Source organism: Bombus impatiens, unplaced genomic scaffold (genome assembly GCF_000188095.3).
Source record: "Bombus impatiens unplaced genomic scaffold, BIMP_2.2 scf_0537, whole genome shotgun sequence".
Lineage (NCBI taxonomy): Eukaryota > Metazoa > Arthropoda > Insecta > Hymenoptera > Apidae > Bombus > Bombus impatiens.
Genome location: NT_176956.1, coordinates 112094 through 131898, shown reverse-complemented (window position 1 = coordinate 131898; position 19805 = coordinate 112094). Strand labels below are relative to the sequence as shown.

Genomic DNA, 19805 nt, shown 5'->3' with positions numbered 1-19805 from the left:
TGAGGTAAAATTAGCAAGTGTCGTGAACGAACGCTGCGACAAACTCCATCGCGAATTCTCACGCCAATGTGCTAGACGATCACGCGATACAAGAAAAAACATGAAACGCATATGCCATGGCGAATACTGTAACAAGATCAAAGATTAGCGTTAACAAATCGATTGAAGAAGTCTATGTCAGTAGTCAGGAAGTACCTGCAATAGTTTGCTAACTTACAAATTGCGAACTAAAACTCAACATCATTAATTGAAAATAAAGTGCTCTTCAACAAAGAACGTTAATATTAGAACTATCAAACTGGTCAAAATATTATGACTGGTAACAATTTTTTGTTTTTCCAATTACTAAAAACATACAAATGTTTTGTTATTTGTTATTTGTCAATGTTATTTGTTTTAATTTTAATTAGTTGCGTATATTTAGATACATATTGTAAAAAATAATAAAAGTCCTGTGTTAAAAAATCTAATGCAGTTTTCTCATATAAAAATCATGACACTTATCAGGACATTAGAAAAACGATCCAGAAACGCGAATATCAAAAATCGTATACCACTCTTAAAAACGCCAATACATACAAAAATTATCACACCCTTACAGTACCCTTAAATTCCACCCTAAGCATAACGACGAAGCGATCTACATTTACACAAAATGTTTTAAAAAGAAACCCCGGCGAACACCCTCAAAGTTACCCACAAAAGTGCAATGATACGAAGTCAGTGGTTTAAAGCCACGTGACGCAGTTATACCTTCCATCTCGCGGCTGCCGCAGTGGCGACATCTCGGACGCGATGGTCCTTTATTCGCGAAGCAACATACGACAACAACGTTCCCTCGTAAGCTGATACCGCGTAAAGAGTCTCGAATCTCGCGAGGGCGTTCGCGTCTCACAAACATCGGCGATTAACTTCGCCGTGAATCGTTTGAAAAATAAGCAATCACTCACGTCACTCACCTGAACCATTGATGTGTGTTGGCACGCGAGACAGACCTCCCCGCTTGGCGGCAGTCTGATGGCGAAATCAGTCCGTGCCAACCCCTGTCGTTGGCCTCGCGCCCCGTGCATTCAGCATCAGGCGCGCACAAACGCCGTTACACGCACGCACGCACGCACGTGAGCACTATTCACGTCACTACCACGACCACGCCCACGCGCCACCGACTTTTCCTTGTCCACGTAGATAGTTCACGTAGTGTTGTTAACTACCACTAGAGGTGCTGGCCGCGAGTCGACGGCCGCGCGGGCGCAAGCAGGGAAAATCGATTGTTTCGACGCTCTCTCCTAGGGTCAATCTTAATCTGGTCGCGATAAATCTATCCGGGATGCATCGCTAATTCACGCGCACCGGCTTCTTTGCAGACAGCTCGCGGCGCGGTGCCACGACTACTAGTTAAGATCCCCTCGCGAACCGTCGCGTGTCGAGAATTCCACTACCGATTCACGCACCCTCGACGAATATCTCTGTTTACTACGGAGACCAGTGGACAATTTTTATTTTTCAATTAAAATTTCTACTATAACATGGATTGTTTATCGGATATACTCTCGTGAAAAATAGAATATTGTCATTCTAAAGAGGGTTGGTAATTATAACGAGGTTAGGGAGTTAAAATGGGAAGGTTTAAAAATGAAAATTGAAGAGTTATCGATCGCAATGATCATACGAAAAGTAACTAACGTCCGAATATAATGGTATAAATTTCTATTTATCGATGCGAGTGAGTTTTCTAGATGTAATTAAACATTCTTTATTTATTGGATAAATTGTGGATCCTGTGAATTTACGAATCTTGAAATTCACCGTTTTACTATACCGGTGAGATTTATATTGTTACATATTAGATATTTTTATATTAGGTTAGAAATTTAAATAAAATTTTATATTTAGATATTATTAAATATTTATATAGACAGTAGAGATTAACAAAGAAGATATTTGTAGTATCTAAAAATGTACTATATAAAATAAAGAATTAATCTTTGATGCATTTACTATTATCTTTTTTTTGTGCTTAAGCATTAAATTAAACGATCCATTCGATTTCAATTCAATTAGTCTAGTTAAAATTCAATTTCACCGCCTCAATACTTTCACGCTCGAATTTCAGTACAGACATTTCCAAGGGGATCTCTCCACGCCGGTATCCTTTGAATAAATGTCGAGTCCGTATTCAATTTAACTTCTGTCCAACGTTTAAAGCCTTAGAAAACCATGGACAGGTGTTATCGTATTTGCATGATTACCTTTCTCCTATCCCTAAGATAACACGTTAAAACTCGAACTTGATAATAACAGTCCGCCACGCGGAAATTAAATAGCTGCGTCAGAATCCAACTTTTCAGACAGTTGTTACCCGTTGCATGTTCAGTTTTACCAAAAATTTTCGCGAGTTTCCTGATAATTAATGAACATCCGGTCTTAAATTATTAGAAAGTGGAATAAAAAGAGTTGAAACGTTCGGCACGCCTGAATTAAAGTTGTTTTTGCAATGACAACTTTGTGCGAACCCAATTACCTATTCATGAAACCGCTCGCGATACATAAGGAAACGAACTCGCAAAAGAAGGAGACAGATCGGAATTCTTGATCTCGGGACCCACTAAATTCTTTTCCTGCGGATAATCCGGTGGATGATCGCGGATAAAAGCGGTCCGTGAGTCCGCCTAGTGAAGCCCTAACACAGGTTAACATTTCTGGCAAACCAGACCGCCAGGTATTCGAGACGTCAAAAAGTGTTGAATAATTTCTGAATTTGCCGAGACAGCTTGCGGGATCCCGCATTCCCCGGTGTATCATACAGTCTAGTTGCCGGTATGAATAGAAAAGTATACATAGTTATGCGTGACCGGCTGTATAAGCGCCGTCATGGCAACTAGTACCTATACTCCACCGACCATGAACCCTCAGATAACATTTAATGAATAAGTCATCTAGATGGAATTAAGTTTAAATATTTCATCGATCGACTAATCTCCAGAGTGTACGGCATTGAAGTATAATTTATTTAGAAACGTCTTGTCCCTGATAAGAGAAGACGATTGGTACCGGAGATCCTTGCGCAAGAAAAAGAAATTAGAGAAATTCGGAAGCAGCCGAAGAAAAAGATGGCAGCTAACGAATGTACCCGTCAGTGGAAGTTGATTTATGTAAATGCTTCCACAACCGCTTTAAATGTTTAGCGAAACTCGTTTTCCAGTGAAAATGTAAATGTATCCTACGTTGAAATAATCGATATTTAAGTAAGTTCTTTGTTATCGTAAAGAAAACTTATAATAATAACGTAGCTCCCGTAAACGAAAACAAAAGTAATGTGATTTTAATTATCGAATATGAAGAAAACTTCTATTAAAAAAGAAAAATTTTATATTAAAGTCTAACTGTGCTGTTTTGTAAAAAAAAAAGTATCTCTTTTATCATTTATTAGTATCTACTTTCCAATTCTTTTCTATCTACCATTTCAATTATCTCAGCCTTGTTAAATTGCTTGCCACGGTCTGGAATTCATTCTATTAAATGAGTTAAAGAAAAGATACGCTTATGTGAAAATTTTCAATTTCAACACATCTCGTATTCACAATTTCCCGGAACAGCAACTAAATTATTCACGATGTTGTGTTCCCCATAGTTAGGAGCACAGTGTTTGGTTTATAATACGGTCTACCATCTCCTTCTCGTAAAGATGACGTTGCCTTAGGGATTCCAAATATGAATCTTCAATGATGTCGTACGAATTTAACGACGAACAGAAACTCGACCTTCGTTCGAATTTCCTAGACGACCTCCTTGATGACGGTTTCTTGCAAACGTCGCGGTTCTTCTTTGTATACATGTCACCATCTATATCACTATTTTTTTGCGCAATTTCTTGATCCTCGAATATCGCCAAAGACATCGAATCATCCTGTATCTGTTATAATAGAAATTATTATATCGATAATATTACTTCGTGTAATAAGGCAATTTAGGTAAGATTCAGAAAAACGAAATATATTTCAATATCAAAGAAGTAAGAGATAAATATTTATTTAAAAATATAAAAATGAAACTGATGGGATTTTTATTTTCCTTTTAAATGCACGGCATAGTCCTGCATTGAAATGCAACGACCACTATCGATCTACCATCAAACCAATAAAAATGCTAAGATAGTTGAAAGCATCTCAGGAAGAATCCCCTTTTTTGGACAATCGTACAAAGAGATATCAGAAAAAGAATCATTGTTGAACGTTCACAGGAGAGTAAGGACTCTTGATTTACCTTTGCATCGATCTGCTGATCCTTCAAAGGCAGGAAACATTTTTCAGCGGTAGTATCCTTCGTCTGTGGACATAAAGGAAAAGTCAGTAGTTAAAACGAGTTCAAAGGTCTTTTCACATGCTGTACCAAAATAAAGCAGAAAGATCAAAAACTTTCAAATATCCTCTGTACTCTGGCAAAGAGGCGAAAAAAGAAAAAATCAAAAATTTATTATACAATACAATATAATATAAAAGTAAGTAATTTTCAACTTTAACTAAAGTAACTTCCTGGAGTCCTAGAAGGCAACGAACTTCCACTAATGATAACGTTAGTTCCCGAAACTATTCCGATGTCAATAAAATCGATCGTTTCCTTAAAAATTTCGCATCGCGCATGGAAGTTTAGCGCGAAATTATTTTGGAATAGTTCCCTGTCGGCGGGATCGGTATTGAGAAACGTCGCGAACCGTTCCAAAATTCCTTTGTAAATTGTTTTGCAGTGACCGGTACGTCGACGCAACGGGAGAACATAGAAAGTTCCGAGCAAACATGCATAAAGAGCGTAACTCGTTGAAATTCAGACCGCGATTATCAATAGAGAGAGAGAGACGGGCAGGACAGATGAGGATACAAGCAGGGACCACTCTCACAACGACGAAAGTAAGCAAAATCTAATTCCGGTAACGGTAGGCGAGTCACGGGACCCGGTCGCCTTTTCAGAGAGATGTAACGTAGGTTTATCCACGTGTAGAGAATTTCTGTACCTTCTCTCGCCCTCGTATCCTCAATTCCTGCCCTGTCCTTGTGGTAGTTGCGGCGTGCAACCCTCGCTTTGTGCATATAATTGGATTTAGCTTCGGATACCGGTCTCTACTTTGCCCGCCAGCATCCACACGGCAACCCTTCCTTCGTCCTTTTCCCGCCCTTTTCGTCCTCCCTCTTCAACGTCGGCGTCTTATGATTAGATCTAACTCCACCTAACGGCTAAGGACTAATTTTGCATACCGTATCACCGATGAACGACTGCTTGATAAGGAGCGTGTAATTAAAACAAACTACCAAACACCTTTGCACCTATCCTACCTGTATTTCTCTTGATTTGCTAAACTCGACTGAATTATCATTAAGGAAACTTAATTTCCTTCACGATGAAAAGGAACGTAACGTACTCCGACGATTCATGCGTATGGAACACCATATATACGTATATCTCTGATGTAATTACGATGACGAAATCAAGCAAATTTCATATTATAAGACCAATGAGAAGCGATAAATTAAAGAGTCACGATTCATTGTGTAACAATTATTACATCGGTGTAGTATTCCAGAGGTGCACTCTCCAGTGCTCCGCGAAAATAAATCTAAAAGCCCAATGACGAGAGTTGTATGACGTTAACGATCCTGTAACAAACGTTGGAACAAAACGCGTAACCGAGGGAAGATGAAACGAACGACGAGTAGAGGGGGAAAAAACGAAGAGGCGCTCGCCATTGTTAACGCGAAAGTGATACGTACGTAATTAATTTCGCTTATAAATCTTCCGGAGGACCATTACGAGGCTTGACTTTCGCGCGCTGAACAAGTAAAACGAATCAGTTTTCGTCACGATGCCTCTTTGCGTTCTCTAATTGGCAATTAAGTATCGAGCGTAACGCGAGCAAACGGCGAACGATGTTAATTCGTCATCCTGTCATACCTCGGTTATCCTTTTTCTACGTTATTGTAGTTTCGAACATGGATAGTTGATTTTAATTCGCGCGGCTACAACTCGATTTGATTTTCAACTTTTTGTGAATTTAGGGCCAAAATAGTGATAATTTTCCGCGTACGAACCGAAAAAAGTTGATATTACGTTTTGCAAAAATTGTTACAAATTGATATTATCACACGCGTATGTATCGAATATTTCCAAACTTTTGCTTCGACCTTTCGCATTCCAGTAACGTTTTTGTATAAAATAACAAAAAACTGGTCGACGATAAAAGTAATTAAATGTGTACAATTATTTACGAGCATCCTCGAGTGCAAAAACGTTGCGCGTTTTAATGTTTATTGCAAATTAATTTCGAGTAAAGTGTAAAAGATTGTCAAAACAAAAAAGCAAAGAAATAACGCTCTTACGTAGTTTGTTTTCATTTTTTCACAGAATTTTTATTTCTGTTCTGACTTTAATAGAAGTCCTTTAATAGAAATGTAGTAAATAATACAAACGTAAACACTAAAGCAAACTTGTCTATGTTTCTTGTACAAGTTCGCTACTAATCACAACGAATAACACAAAATTATAATCTTGTATTCTAAACAATGTTGCAAAAAATAGTACTCAAAAACAAACAAGTAAAGAATCAATCGTACTACTTTGCCTTTGAACGCAGCTCGCAGATCTCGACCGACGTTATACATCAAAATTGTGCGCATGACCCGTACCTTGATCCTGTGCGCTTGTAGCAGTATCCGTTGGCGATTTCGCGCGCTAACCGAGTTCCCGTATGACCTTCGCCGCATCAGCCACTCTCTCTGCAACAACAAACAATCCCTGAAGCTGCCATCGTTTCGATGAAACTTCCAAAAAACTAAACAAACCTGGAGGTTCGGATGGACGCCAAGGGTTTTATTTACCTTTTACGAAAACCCCACGTTGCGACCTCCGTCACCTCTCGACAAGTTCCCGGTAGCGCGATCACGTACACGTACAACCTCTATATCCGAGAAGCGTCTGACAACGACATACTTCTACCGTCTATATGCGTATATGGTATCTCTTATTTCTCCCCTCCTCCCTCTTTCTCTCTTTTCCCCTTATTCCTTCCTTCTTATTCTTGCTTCTCGCGCGCGCACACACACACACATACATTCGCAACCACCGAGCATCCGGAGCGGGTTTGCCCGTTAAAAGTGCAGTAAGATCGATCGATCGAGCTACACCGAAAATCGTCGAGTGCCGACTCTTCCCCGGCCGAATCCAGCGAGTAAAGTAGATTATGCAAATGCTCGTCGAAAGAGGAGGACGATGCAAAAGGAAAGGATGGGGAGGATGGGTGAGAGGCAGGTGGTAACCGGACCAGATAGAAGGGAAGAACAAAAGGACCCGAAGAGGAAAAGAGGAAATTGTATCTGGCAGAAGAGTCAGACTCGATCGCGTTGCGTGAACTTATCCTTAAAAGTTAAATAAACCAACAAACGACGTTTCAATGAACGACCTTGCCTATTTCACCCTCTTTTTCTCGATCGTCGTTTCGAGCCTCCTGTTCTGTCGCGCTACTCTGTTTTCCTTTGTAGTATATCCCACTATTCTTTTGTTTCTCTTGTTCACACGTTGCGCCTCTCGTGAAACCGCAACGTTAATGCACGTCGGTGCAGTTAATATCATGGAAAGTTAAACCGCAGGCAATATTAATACAACCTTTTGGGTGTCTGTGTAATTATGGGAATTATGGTGTGCCTCTGCTGTCCCCTTGTTCCAGTCCGCTGACCTCCTCCGGCGCGGCGTTTCATTTAAACTGTTCCCGACGGTGCGTCCACCAAGAACAAATTTATTCCCGTATATCGGTGTACTTATCTATACCGGTACCAAGTTACTCGGTAATCCTGGATAATAGCGAAAGTATGTACGACAAATGTGCGGCTGTAAGAAAGATACTCGTATAAAGTCGGTATTTTTCACTGGGAGCAACTTGCGGCCTGAAACTTCTTTTTGTGTCGTCCACGTACGTGCAATTCCTTCCCTCGAGGAACCTTACATCCTTCGTGTACACTGGTTTAACGTGAATCTTCCAGTTAGCTCGAAATGTTTAATGCAATTATGCTTGGTATCGCGACTCGATTCGTTGTGTTTAATAAATTACAATAAAGATGTATAAACGTAAATTTGGCATATATCAAAAATTCAGTTCACGTTTGCGCATCGGTGAATGATCAATCTCCTAAATCAATACAGACAGTTTCTTTCCAACAGTTCTCTCGCAAAGTATTATTCAACGGTGTGCTCGCCTGAATTCATAAGTTTGATTCTGCTTGCAACTGAAGCAAAAACTAAAATTATCCTCAAGCTACTAAATATTCCAAGATACATCTTCTAAAACTATACTCCAGTTTAAATAGAACTGCTCCGCTGTAACGCTTCGCTCGTATTACAGTTCCGTCGATTTGATATAACTTTGTGTTGCAGTAGGTTAGTGAAATATTGTTTATTGTTGCAAACAACACAGTCTTGGAAACTTTTGTTTCTATTCTAACAATATGCTGACAACAATTTACATCCTCGTGCACAAAGAGGAAAATATAACAAGATAAATTTGATGTAACACAATTTCTGTATTCCATAATAGAAATTTAAATATCTCCGCATTTCACGAATAAATCTATTCGGATGTTTCAAGGAATCTTCATTCCATCCTTCCTTTTGAAGAAAAATGACTAAAATTCCTTAAATAAAATTCTCGGTGGTCACCCAAGCGTTTTTCTCAAACCGTAAATAACCGTGACTGACGCCTGCTTCCAAAAGAACGAAAGAAAACGTTTAAAATCCATGTGCAGCCGTCGGGTTTTGATCGAAGAAACAGAGTACCTAGGTAAATAAAAGTTGATGAAAAGTCGTCGCTGAACCAATGGATAAAATTTTAATTTCCAATTCGCTAAAATCGTTGGCTCGTGGTTGGACCAATGGAATTCCTTCTCCTTAAAAGCGAACAAGAATGCGAATACGTGTCTGCAAGAGAATGCGCGTGAATCCACGGGTAACCATAGCTATCCACCTTCCCCTTTCCCCCATTCTTCAGTCGAGTTCCAACTCGCGGTGCTAGGAACTCTGAAAAATTTACAAACCGACCTTCTATCTCTCGAGTATTTAGCTCAAAGGCTTCTGGAATTTACTGTGTCTCCGAGTACGACGGCGACAACTATTTCCTCGTCGTGTGGCTGGCGTCGCGCGACTGTCGAAGCTGCACCGGCACGCTCGACCGAAATGCCATCTCAGAGGAACAGCATTACTGCCGATTTTTCCGAAGCATCCGCCGCCTTATAGCGCAACGCCATCTTATTAGATGGTGTAATAACTTAGTTTGCATTTCTTCAAAAGGGTGTCAAAAATCTTTGCTTTTATTTACGATCTAATCAACGATGTACGATCTTGTTTATGTAGAAAGCAAGGTAAACCTAACGAATCGTTGAAACAATTGAAATTTTTAGAAATTATTACCTTATTTTTTATTAGATTGTAGAGAAGTATGTCGTGTAACTTAGGTGACATTTCCCTAATATTGCAGAAAATATGATATCGAAAAGGGAACGAACTTACTGCACAACTCAGATAGAAGTTTCCGATATTTGTACGATCTTGTTTATATAGAAAGCAAGGTAAACCTAACGAATCGTTAAACAATTGAAATTTTTAGAAATTATTACCTTATTTTTTATTAGATTGTAGAGAAGTATGTCGTGTAACTTAGGTGATATTTCCCTAATATTGCAGAAAATATAATATCGAAAAGCGAACGAACTTACTGCACAACTCAGATAGAAGTTTCCGATATTTTATAAGTAACATGCTACATATAATATAAAGAGCTTCGAACATTTAAAGATAAAAGTTCATCCCGGTGCTGATGTGTACATCGATGATATAACCGACGATTTATATATCGGAAGTTTGTGCTAAAAGGTGCCTGGCCGGAAATCCATGAAATTCTCCACGTATCGTTCGATGTACGAATTTGATAGGACTCGCACGAAGAAAATAGAGGACAGGAAATGATAAGGTAGCTGCAAGGAAACGGCCGCATGTTTATTAGATTGAAGTTACGAAGACGGGCGACAAGCTAACTCGCTTTAGGTCTTCCGTGAAATTGTAAACTGTGATGGGTCGACGGAAGCAAAGTTTCTTCTACTTCGCTTTCTCGGCTCCGGCAGGTTAACTTCCGGTGGGACAAGGAAACGAGATTGCTAGATGTCTCTGTTCGAACTTTTGCTAACTCGACTTTAACCCGAATAGCCGCGCTCATCCACGAATCGTCAAAAATACGATTCATGTTTTATGAATTTCTAGTACCATTAACAGTGGATTCTTTACTAGAAACGTTATTCTCGAATATCAAGATATAAAGGGAAACTTTTAAATTAATTTAATTAGGTTGGATAATTGTAGCGAAATAATTTTCATTTCTATCGTGCATCTAATTATTCTGAAAGTTTTCGTATCACTCACTGAGGTACAATGAAAATACCTTGCAGTAATTTTTAAAGTAAAAATGTTGAGTTCATACGACTAAACTCCTAATAGGATCTAATTGTAAAACAAGCAGTTATATTTATTACTTGATCGTTGTATCATATATTGCCACCTACCAATAAAACAGGCAGAAACTACCATATATCATATCTTGTATCTATTAGTATACATATATGTATATTTTTCCCTCTTTAGTCATAAATACATATAATGTAACTAATATAATGTAACTACAGCATCGCATAGGGTCTACCGATAAGTTGTGTTTTAATATTTATAATTATGTGATATTAGCATAAATACTATACTGAATAAAAATTCAAGTTCCTCTTAAATCATAAAAGATCAAACATGGGTTTAAGAAGTCGTCAAAAGGGACACATTTAAGAAATACGTAATAAGAATCACAACTCGAACGACCTTGAGTTACGTAAGGTTGTTAGCAGCAATCCTAACATTTTCAGCCAATCTGTTTCCAATATCAAACTCCTCCATCCTCCGATCTCGATGTCGCAATGAATAAATCCCAGCTCAATTAAGTACGGTCAAAGGATGTACTAGAAGGGAACAAACGAAACACACCTACCTTCGCTTGCATCTCAACTTTATCGGGCCCAAGAGATCGATCGAGCTTCGGTATCGACAGAGTCTTGTACTCCTCGATGGTATACGGCCTGTAGCCGAGACTCTTCGATTTATCGTCAGACGTGTTGTGTTTAGCCATTTTCGAACTACAGAAGATAGTGTCCGTGTCTTGGAACGCTGATCCACGCACAGTTTTAGTGGATCGGTTGGCAAGGGCCGTAGGATCGGTAGATCCCTCGATTATACGCCGATAAAAACTCAACTCGCTCTGATCGTCCCTCGGGGTTACCAACGAACGTGTATCGTCGTCACTGAGCTCCTCTCGTTCGCTGTCGCCGCAAACCGACAACGTGGAACCCTCTGGGGATCGAACCTTGTATTGTGGTCCATCTGCGAACAACGAGAAACGAAAGATACATCTTGGTCCAGACGTTCTTCAACCTACCGGTTTGAAATTAAAGTAACGATCGCTATTTTGGACACGACTTGAAGCAAAGACATTTCCAAATCTTTTGATACTTAATCCTCGGACACCTAAGGCTAGGGCAGTTTTGGCTCTTACAAATACTTCGCCTTTCTTATTAGACTGTTGCACACGAAGATCGCAACAAAAAGACGTGATAAATACATTTTTGTTAATTTTTTTTCACTTTAATATCATATTATGGCTAAAAAGAAATATTTTAATGTAAAATAATTAAAAGTAAAAAGAACATAGATGACGAACTTTTGGAAGCAAACGATGTCTTAATTTCTTCAATATTTTCACATTACAACAAGCAATATTTAGAAACTTACGAAGAAAACTATGCATTATACTTTAATTAATATTATTTTCGTGGCAGGTTTTATTAAAGGTTCATTTACCCCATTTCATCTAACGCTTACTGAGTTATACTTACCTACTTCTATTCTATCAAATTATATAAACGACTCAATTTTCTAAATTAATTTATATAAAAACAAATAGTTATGTAGAGATTAGGTAAGAGGGTATGTCAGTAGGTTGGGCCAGCTCTTTGCATAATCGCTGCAAAATAAAATATCCAACGCTCGTGGCAACGGTAATCTATCCTATGCTAGACGAGGGTTAATGATCTTTACATTAATAAAGATCAGTCTACATTTACAACAAAACTTAAAGCAAATATTTGAAGATCGTTAATATCAACCTGACAAATTCTTCATGCTTCCACCTATCTCAAAGGTTTCGAGTCAAATCCCTTCGGTATTAAACTACAGCAATTCTCGCGTAATCTCCAGGGCGTTGTATATACTTTGTCACACGTAACCTTTTAAAAATAGCCACTCTCTCAAAAACAACGCTTCTTCCCGTGGAGAGCCGGAACTAGTGGACACGCCGCGCTTTGAATTACAAGAAAAATTCAACGCGTCCAAATAACAATAAAGCAGGACCATGGCTGGACCATGGGCAAACAAACAAGAAAGGACGGTCCTGAGATGGCCATCGTACGTTCTAATCCTCCGCGTAGATATATATCACCGGCGTCGAAAGGACATCTAATCACGACCAAAGTAAACGTTCTCCGAGGAAAATTGCATCGTTCCGGTGGCGTTTCGAGCGGCCTCGCGTAAACGTATTCTTCCCGCCCCTTGTGTCGGTCACGAAGCAAGAGGAAGAGTAACATCATTTCGTTTCGGACTAACTGAATCTCCGACGATAAAGCTCCAAATAGGAGCATGGTTTCCTCGCCTGCTGAACCTTCGGGGCGAGCACGTTTCCGAGTTTTTTGTCCGTCTTCATAGCCATCGGTATATCCTTCGGACAACAACTTCGTTTCGTTGTAAACGTCTTGGAGAAACGCTTGGTACACCTTGCACTGACTCCCTTGTTGACGCCGTCTTCTCGTCTTGAATTGTCCGTGTTCTAAAAAATAGGAATGAACAAGTTTGATTTAGCGACCGAACTCCGATTTGAACTCATTTTGGCTCGGGTATCCCACGGTTAGGCGATGTCAGTTGTGGTCGTGTCACTGCAACCGTGCTTTCGAAGCTCGGTCACGCTGTTACGTTCCGCTACCGAGGCTAATGACCTTTCTTTTCTTCGGATAACCGCTACCCAGTTTTCGTCTTTCGCTAGGTAACCGTTGTCTGGACGCGATCGGTATAATGTATTATACATGTAATACATTACAGGACATTCTTATTTAAATACAAATTTGTTGTTAAAATTTCTTAGTGGCAAGGGAGTGTAGAAAGTCTGAATACAATGGAACTATTTGTGTCATAAACAGATAAATAATAATGTTTATACATTTCACCAATAGAAACTTTGAAATCTAGCTTGTTTATGAAAAGTTGTCCTACGATCTGTAAGCTAGAAAAATTTGTGCAGTGGGAAATCATCCTACGATCTTTAAACTAGTAACAAACCAAGATTTTGAAAATATCTTAATTTAAACAGTACAAGTTCGCAACAAAGGAGATGATTTTACCTATCAAACAGTTGAAACGAATCAAATAAAAGATAATAAAATAAAATTGAAGTCCTTGGTTTATAAAATCGTCAAAATGTCTCATTTGAAATGTGTTGTAACCTCGAAATCGAAACGGTCCCTCATCACGCTACGCTCGTGATCTTACGTTTCTCTTAAGCCGATCCGCGACGTCTCGCTTTCCGTTCCTCGAAGATGCCGGGCATTGTCGCTTGGACGCGTCTACGAGTTCTCTGTTCGCAATTATTGCATTCCTGCCGCTGGCTGTCCCGGTGTCTTTGTGGGTATTCGGCGTAGTTTCATTAGATCCGATATCTGAAACGTTTCCGGTAAAAAAGAAACGAGACGAAAGACAATACCCTCGAGTGAATCGATCTCACCTTTTCATGACTGTTTCTTAGCAAAGGTATTAAATATCAGAGAATAATTATGTATTACCTAAGAGCTTAAACACTAATTGAAACACAATCTATTTACAACGACAAAAATTAATACTAGCGTTTCAATATCGCTTAATGATATTATATCATAATGATTAAGTAGCTCATAAGCTATTTATAATCGGTATTGTAGTGATTAAATGATATTAAAAACGTTAGAAATTGTAATTTTGCTAATAGTAGATAAATGTAAACATTGAAGTACTATACATGTTTTACCCTTCCCTCGTTTCTGAATTAATGACAGATCAGTGGGTAAATCAACATTACAGATTTTAGTTGGCTTTAGGTTAGATCCACTTTTACACTTTCCGTGTAAAGAATTCTGATTCCTTGACGAGATTTCTTTAGCATCCTCTAGCGAATCCGTGGAATACTCTGACATTTTAAGAACAGTTTCGATACATTTACTTGGCAAACACGCTGAAAGCCACGTAGAAAGCTATTGCAGATAATTATACACTACATCGCAGTACAAATCAAGCGAGCAAATGTAAATTGGTTACGTAGCTCAATTCAAACAATCTCTTACGAGTATTTTATGATAAAAAGATCATATGGTCCAAAAGTATGAAGATATTTAAGTAAATATGAAATGTGAAACGAAAGATCCATAAAACAGTGGGTTTTATCAATGTTACTATCCAACGATCAAATCGACCAATCTACGTGTCACACATTGACATTGATTTCAATTTTAATATCTAAGCAGGTATTTTTAAGTATAAGGGGCGTATGATTGAATATATTTTATAGCTAAATATACATAGTAAAGATATATAAATAATGAAAAAATAAACGTTACATTCGTAAGAAATAATGTTCAAAAGTAAGTTAATATTATTTATTATTAACATAAAATAATAAGACAGATATGCATTGAGTATCGTTTACTTGTTTTACATGGCAGCACCTATCAATTACTATAGTAAACGCCATCTATTGTGAATGAATTAAACATTTTTATGATATAAACCATAGCTTCGGAACTTATTTCGTCTGTTTGATGATAGATACAATGCTAAACATACGCAGCTAAACAAGTTTCTTAACTATACGTAATTGTTTGTTTTAAAAAAGCAGGTAAAAAGAGAGAGAAATCGTATTAAGTATGTTAATCTTCTATTGAACTCTCCATTCCTATAGCAATAATATGTGAAGGGGAATGAACCTGGGTAAAAGATTCCTTCCACAGAACTGATATAATTTATTCATTTGTTTAAGAAATTAATAACGACTGTTACAACGTACGTATACCATAGAAGGTGAAGAGTAGAAGTACTTTTTTATTAATATTTATAATTGTGTACAAAAAAAAGTATAATAAAATACCAATATGGCTAAAAAGTTAAAGAAAAGTGCCACTAATGCAAAAAATACTGGTAAAAATGTTAGCGCGAAGAATAATCGTCAGGTGAGTTAGAATAGGTTATACAATATATGTATTTAGAGAAAACGTTTGTAATCACATCAAATCATAAAACATCCACTTTATGCCTATTATATCTAGTTACATTTACTATACATATTTTAGACAAGGAAACAAACGGAAGATGACAAGAATAAACATAAATCCGCTATTATTAAGGATCACAATTTGAAGTTCAAAAACAAATCTACGAAAAATAAATTAACTAAAACGGTCAAACAAATACACAAGAATGGAGAAAAACGTGCTTTCATTAATATTTTGAATTCTGACACTGTAAAAGTCGTAAATGTAAAAAACAAGGACAAAGGTAAAATAAGTAGACAAGTTCAAAATAAAAAGAATCAGCAAATTAACGACAAAAAACTAATACAACAGAAACAAAATAAAAAGAATAAAATTTCTGATCAATCTAAGAATAAAGTTAGTAATAATAAAGAGCTTGCAAAAAAAGCAAAATCAAAATCTACAGGACTTGAAACAAAACAGGAGCAAAAGCTTAAAAAGAAAACAAAAAAATTGAGTAAAGTATTGAAAAAACAAATAAGACAAAAAGAGAGTAAATTTTCAACAGTGCCCCAAAAAAAAAATAACGATTCACAAGTAATTATAAACCGTAACTTAGATATCGAGCGTTTGGAAAAATTGCTTGCTAATAAACAAAAAGAACAAAAAAAGAAGGAAATAAATATAAAACCACAATCTTTAAGACAAAGAATGATGACTAAATTAAAAGCTTCTAGGTTCAGATATCTAAATGAAACACTTTATAATAATGAAAGTTCAGAGTCTAAAAAATATTTTAAAAGTGATCCTGATGCATTTAAGGCATATCATGAAGGATATAAACAACAAGTCGATCAATGGCCTGTAAATCCTCTTGATATAGTAATAGCTTCAATTAAAAAAATGTTAGTATATTTATTACAATTATAAACTGATATATAATTGTTACATTGAACATTATATAAATATTAATCGTGTCATAGGCCAAAGGAATACATAGTTGCTGATTTTGGATGTGGAGAAGCAAGGCTTGCTACTGTAGTTCCTCATAAAGTACATTCTTTTGATTTTGTTTCTTTAAATGAAAATGTAACTGCTTGTGACGTGGCACATACAAACCTGTTAACAAGTAGTGTAAATGTTGTTGTATTTTGCCTATCACTTATGGGAACTAATCTTAAAGACTATATTGTAGAAGCAAATAGAGTTCTTAAAAAAGGGTAAGTACAAAAATAAAAGTAAATAATATAAATGAGTATATATTGAGTATATATATTGGTAAACTTTAATATAAATTAAACTCGTATAACAAAAATTTATTTGTTTCGCAGTGGTATTTTAAAGATAGCTGAAGTTGAAAGTCGATTTGAACAAGTAAAGGATTTTATAGAAGCAATTAATAGTTATGGTTTCAAAATTATCTGGAAAGATTTATCGCACAACTTGTTTTACTTTTTAGACTTTGAGAAAAAAAAAGACATTAGAGGTAGAAGAAATAATCTACCTCCTATTACTTTAAAGCCATGTTTGTATAAAAAACGTTAGATAATAAGTAGTGATTAAACACTATATTTTTTATGTTTCATAAAAAATTGTGTTTTAATAAAATTTATTATTTTGTTATGTTTACTCTATCTCATTCAGCAACAACAGTTGTATATCAACATAGAAAATGTTCCATAATGTTTTAATATCACAAGACATTCTCCAAGTGACATCAATCACATTTTGGACATTTAATATATGTGCCAGCTTAAACAATGTATTATTCTTAAAATACATTGATCTGTTTGGCACATTTTACAGTTAATAATAAATTATTCATAAGTAACTTAAATAATGTATTATTTTTGAAATATTAATGTATTTCACACAGTCTGCAGGAACTTCAGAACAATGAACAAATGTATTGATTTTATTTATAATTAACAAAACTTTATAATTAGATTATATTGTAATATACTATATAAATCTTTAATTTTTGTTTACATATATATATATGCCATATTTATAAATTATACAAATTAAAATCCCTTTAAGACATTCATATGTATGCCATCTAAAATATCTTCTCTTTCTTCTTTTAAATCTTCTATTTTTTCCACTATTCGTAACTGCAAAATATAGTGACAATAAGATATAATATAATGTCATTAATACAAACATAATCCAAAATGTAACTTATTTACTTTGGCAGCCTCAATAATTTGTCTGGCAGTTTTTTTACTTAAATATGGAATTTTTTCTTGTAAATCCATTGGTTGAGCTTTAGCTATGCACTGCATTGTTTTAAACCCGGCATTGTACAACTGACGCGCTCTACCCTATAAAACGAAATTGGTATCATAGTATACTCGAAATAAATTTTTATTTTATCCCCTAAGTAAAAAACATTCTTACAATTTTGACTAAAGGCAAATCCATCAATGCCTCTAACTCTAAAGGGCAACAATATGACAATCTTTTACTAAACACATTCAATAAATCCTTAAATGCCCAAAATTCATCCAATTCCTGGAATATTCATCCGCTGAAGTTTTAGGAAATGATATGTTATAAATACTAACTTGTTAACACTTACCAACTGCACTTACTAACCTGACAAAATCGAATTACAGAAAATGCAAACGATGATACAGCTGTCAAAAGATTTTGTATAATACCTCGATTTATTTCATATTTTTCTGCTATATCATATACTGCATGTTGACACCACAAATCATACAGTATTAATGTTATATAAAATCTATGTATCACTCTCGGTTCCACATTCTGTCACATACATATAAAATATGAAGATAAATTCAATGCCAACGAACTGAGTTTTATATACATACCTTAGGCATTAATCCATCACGTATTTTACCTATGTTTACTTCATTAATTCCTAGAAGCCTTGCTGTTTTCATTTGTGTTTCTGATAAACCAGTTACCTACAATTTTTATAAAAATATTAAAAAGTTATCGTCAATAACGATAAACTTAATCGTAAATAACGATAAAATTAATAAAAATTATAAATTAAAAGTTACCACATCATAATAAATTGTTCCTGTCGGCTTTATCTGAGATATTAAATTATAAGGAGTAACAAGATATAAAAGATGCAAATAATCAATAAGAATTAAATGTTCCTGAGCTTTTTTTAAGTCTTGATACAATGTATATGCACACTGCATATCAATGCAACCTTCAACGTGAAAAAGTACACATATAAAACAATTTTATACGAAAAAATATCTTATTAAATGCTTGGCAGTAACATTATTTCTACCTTTCATAGCTGCACGTCCGAGGCTACATAACTCTAATACAGTTTCATTAGTAAGCTTTAATATTCTTTTTCTTTTTGTTTCTATAATTGTGTCATTAGGAGATATAGTTTGTGATGGAAAAACAACGCTTACATTTGGTTTGAATATATCAAAATTTGTCTCTTTTTCCTTTATTTTCATTACACTAGCTTTTAGAAATTCAGTTAGTGCATCATCCACGATTTGTTTAACATTCACATTTAAACGTTTTTGTTGGATATTAAGTAATGTTTTTTCCGCTATTTTGTGTAGTTCACATCTAGTTGTTGCTATATGTAATAATATAGCACTTAAAATTAAATTATTTATACCTCTGTCTCTGTCTATGTGTATTGTGCTTAAAGAATCATCCATTTTAGATTTCAGAAGTTCTGTTACCTATGTTGTAAATATACAGGGTGGTTGGTAACTGGTGGTACAAGCGGAAGGGAGATGATTCTACACGAAAAAAGAAGTCGAAAATATAGAATAAAAATTTTTCGTTTGAGGCTTTGTTTTCGAGAAAATCGACTTTGAATTTTCGCTCGGTACGCGTGCACTTTATAACGTCTCGTTATAACGAATCTCACTGTAGATCGTTGTCTCGATGGATATTATCGCAGTTTAAGTTTGTTTTTGCCGTAACGGAAAATTAGGAATACAGGTAATGAAATAATATGAAATAATCATAAAATTTATTATTACAAAAATTGATGTTGCCCATTCTGCCCAACATATACTTCTGCTCTTCTAATTAAATTTTTATGGACACTTTCTAACGTATTCAATTGTTTTAAAGTATGAAAGGCTACAATAATCTTTTCTTTCAATTGCTCGCAACTTGCGATTTCTTCAGGATAGACAATTGATTTAATATGACTTCATAAATAAAAGTCAAGCGGAGTTAAGTCAGGAGAGCGTGCTGGCCAAGCTATTGTTCCAGCACTACCAATCCAGCCTTGGTAATGTTGGTTTAAAAAATCTCTCACATGACGACTAAAATGTGGCGATGCATCGTCTTGTTGAAAAATTAAACTTCCTCTAGTTCTCAGCGGTATATCTTCTAATAATTCCGGTAGTTTGTTTTGTAAGAAATCGAAATATGCTGCTGACGTTACATTTC

The 19805-nt window shown here is 36.0% G+C and overlaps 4 protein-coding genes across 8 annotated transcripts in view; 1 reads left to right on the top strand and 3 right to left on the bottom strand.

Moving 5' to 3' along the window:
• The window catches only part of LOC100747651 (beta-1,4-glucuronyltransferase 1), a 35037-nt gene extending 33227 nt beyond the window's left edge, over nucleotides 1-1810 (bottom strand). The window contains exon 1 of the mRNA XM_003491236.4: nucleotides 960-1810. Within this exon, the coding sequence (XP_003491284.1) occupies nucleotides 960-1070 (111 nt within the window). The 5' untranslated portion in view covers nucleotides 1071-1810. The remainder of the gene's footprint in view (nucleotides 1-959) is intronic.
• A 668-nt stretch (nucleotides 1811-2478) lies between these two features.
• LOC100748136 lies at nucleotides 2479-14850 on the bottom strand. Of its 3 annotated transcripts, none has more exons than XM_024369126.2 (7): nucleotides 14165-14850; nucleotides 13663-13829; nucleotides 12727-12946; nucleotides 11060-11448; nucleotides 6675-6764; nucleotides 4264-4326; nucleotides 2479-3913 (listed from the first exon to the last, which is right to left on the bottom strand). In XM_024369126.2, exons 1-7 carry the CDS (start codon nucleotides 14337-14339, stop codon nucleotides 3632-3634), a joined length of 1386 nt encoding a protein of 461 aa, XP_024224894.1. In that variant the 5' UTR covers nucleotides 14340-14850; the 3' UTR covers nucleotides 2479-3631. The 3 variants fall into 3 exon arrangements, with proteins under 3 accessions (XP_024224894.1, XP_033177827.1, XP_033177828.1); XM_033321936.1 differs by having other exon boundaries at nucleotides 14174-14850; XM_033321937.1 differs by lacking the exon at nucleotides 2479-3913 and adding an exon at nucleotides 4005-4180.
• A 94-nt stretch (nucleotides 14851-14944) lies between these two features.
• Nucleotides 14945-17191, top strand: LOC100747414 (ribosomal RNA-processing protein 8). Of its 3 annotated transcripts, none has more exons than XM_033321938.1 (5): nucleotides 14945-15037; nucleotides 15179-15368; nucleotides 15489-16294; nucleotides 16373-16609; nucleotides 16721-16934. In XM_033321938.1, the coding sequence occupies exons 2-5, from the start codon at nucleotides 15291-15293 to the stop codon at nucleotides 16932-16934; spliced, it is 1335 nt and encodes a 444-aa protein (XP_033177829.1). In that variant the 5' UTR covers nucleotides 14945-15037; nucleotides 15179-15290. The 3 variants fall into 3 exon arrangements, with proteins under 3 accessions (XP_033177829.1, XP_012243616.1, XP_003491282.1); XM_012388193.3 differs by having other exon boundaries at nucleotides 14963-15063; XM_003491234.4 differs by having other exon boundaries at nucleotides 14980-15368; nucleotides 16721-17191.
• Nucleotides 17192-17276: 85 nt separating this feature from the next.
• Nucleotides 17277-19805, bottom strand: part of LOC100747293 (helicase POLQ-like) — a 6480-nt gene continuing 3951 nt past the window's right edge. The window contains exons 10-16 of the mRNA XM_012388189.3: nucleotides 18664-19081; nucleotides 18422-18579; nucleotides 18227-18322; nucleotides 17988-18161; nucleotides 17790-17903; nucleotides 17579-17713; nucleotides 17277-17503 (exon numbers count right to left, since the gene is read on the bottom strand). Coding sequence (XP_012243612.1) covers nucleotides 17414-17503; nucleotides 17579-17713; nucleotides 17790-17903; nucleotides 17988-18161; nucleotides 18227-18322; nucleotides 18422-18579; nucleotides 18664-19081 — 1185 coding nt within the window. The 3' untranslated portion in view covers nucleotides 17277-17413. The remainder of the gene's footprint in view (nucleotides 17504-17578; nucleotides 17714-17789; nucleotides 17904-17987; nucleotides 18162-18226; nucleotides 18323-18421; nucleotides 18580-18663; nucleotides 19082-19805) is intronic.

Bases quoted from the DNA above. Each gene is read 5' to 3' on its own strand.
- LOC100748136 (XM_024369126.2), bottom strand. From the start codon at position 14,339: ATGTCAGAGTATTCCACGGATTCGCTAGAGGATGCTAAAGAAATCTCG. The intron at 13,830-14,164 runs GTATAGTACTTC...GAAACGTTTCAG, and splicing joins ACGAGGGAAGGGTAAAACAT to ATATCGGATCTAATGAAACT. The intron at 6,765-11,059 runs GTAGGTGTGTTT...TTGTTGTTGCAG, and splicing joins AAGTTGAGATGCAAGCGAAG to AGAGAGTGGCTGATGCGGCG.
- LOC100747414 (XM_003491234.4), top strand. From the start codon at position 15,291: ATGGCTAAAAAGTTAAAGAAAAGTGCCACTAATGCAAAAAATACTGGT. The intron at 16,295-16,372 runs GTTAGTATATTT...ATCGTGTCATAG, and splicing joins ATAGCTTCAATTAAAAAAAT to GCCAAAGGAATACATAGTTG. The intron at 16,610-16,720 runs GTAAGTACAAAA...TTTGTTTCGCAG, and splicing joins AATAGAGTTCTTAAAAAAGG to TGGTATTTTAAAGATAGCTG.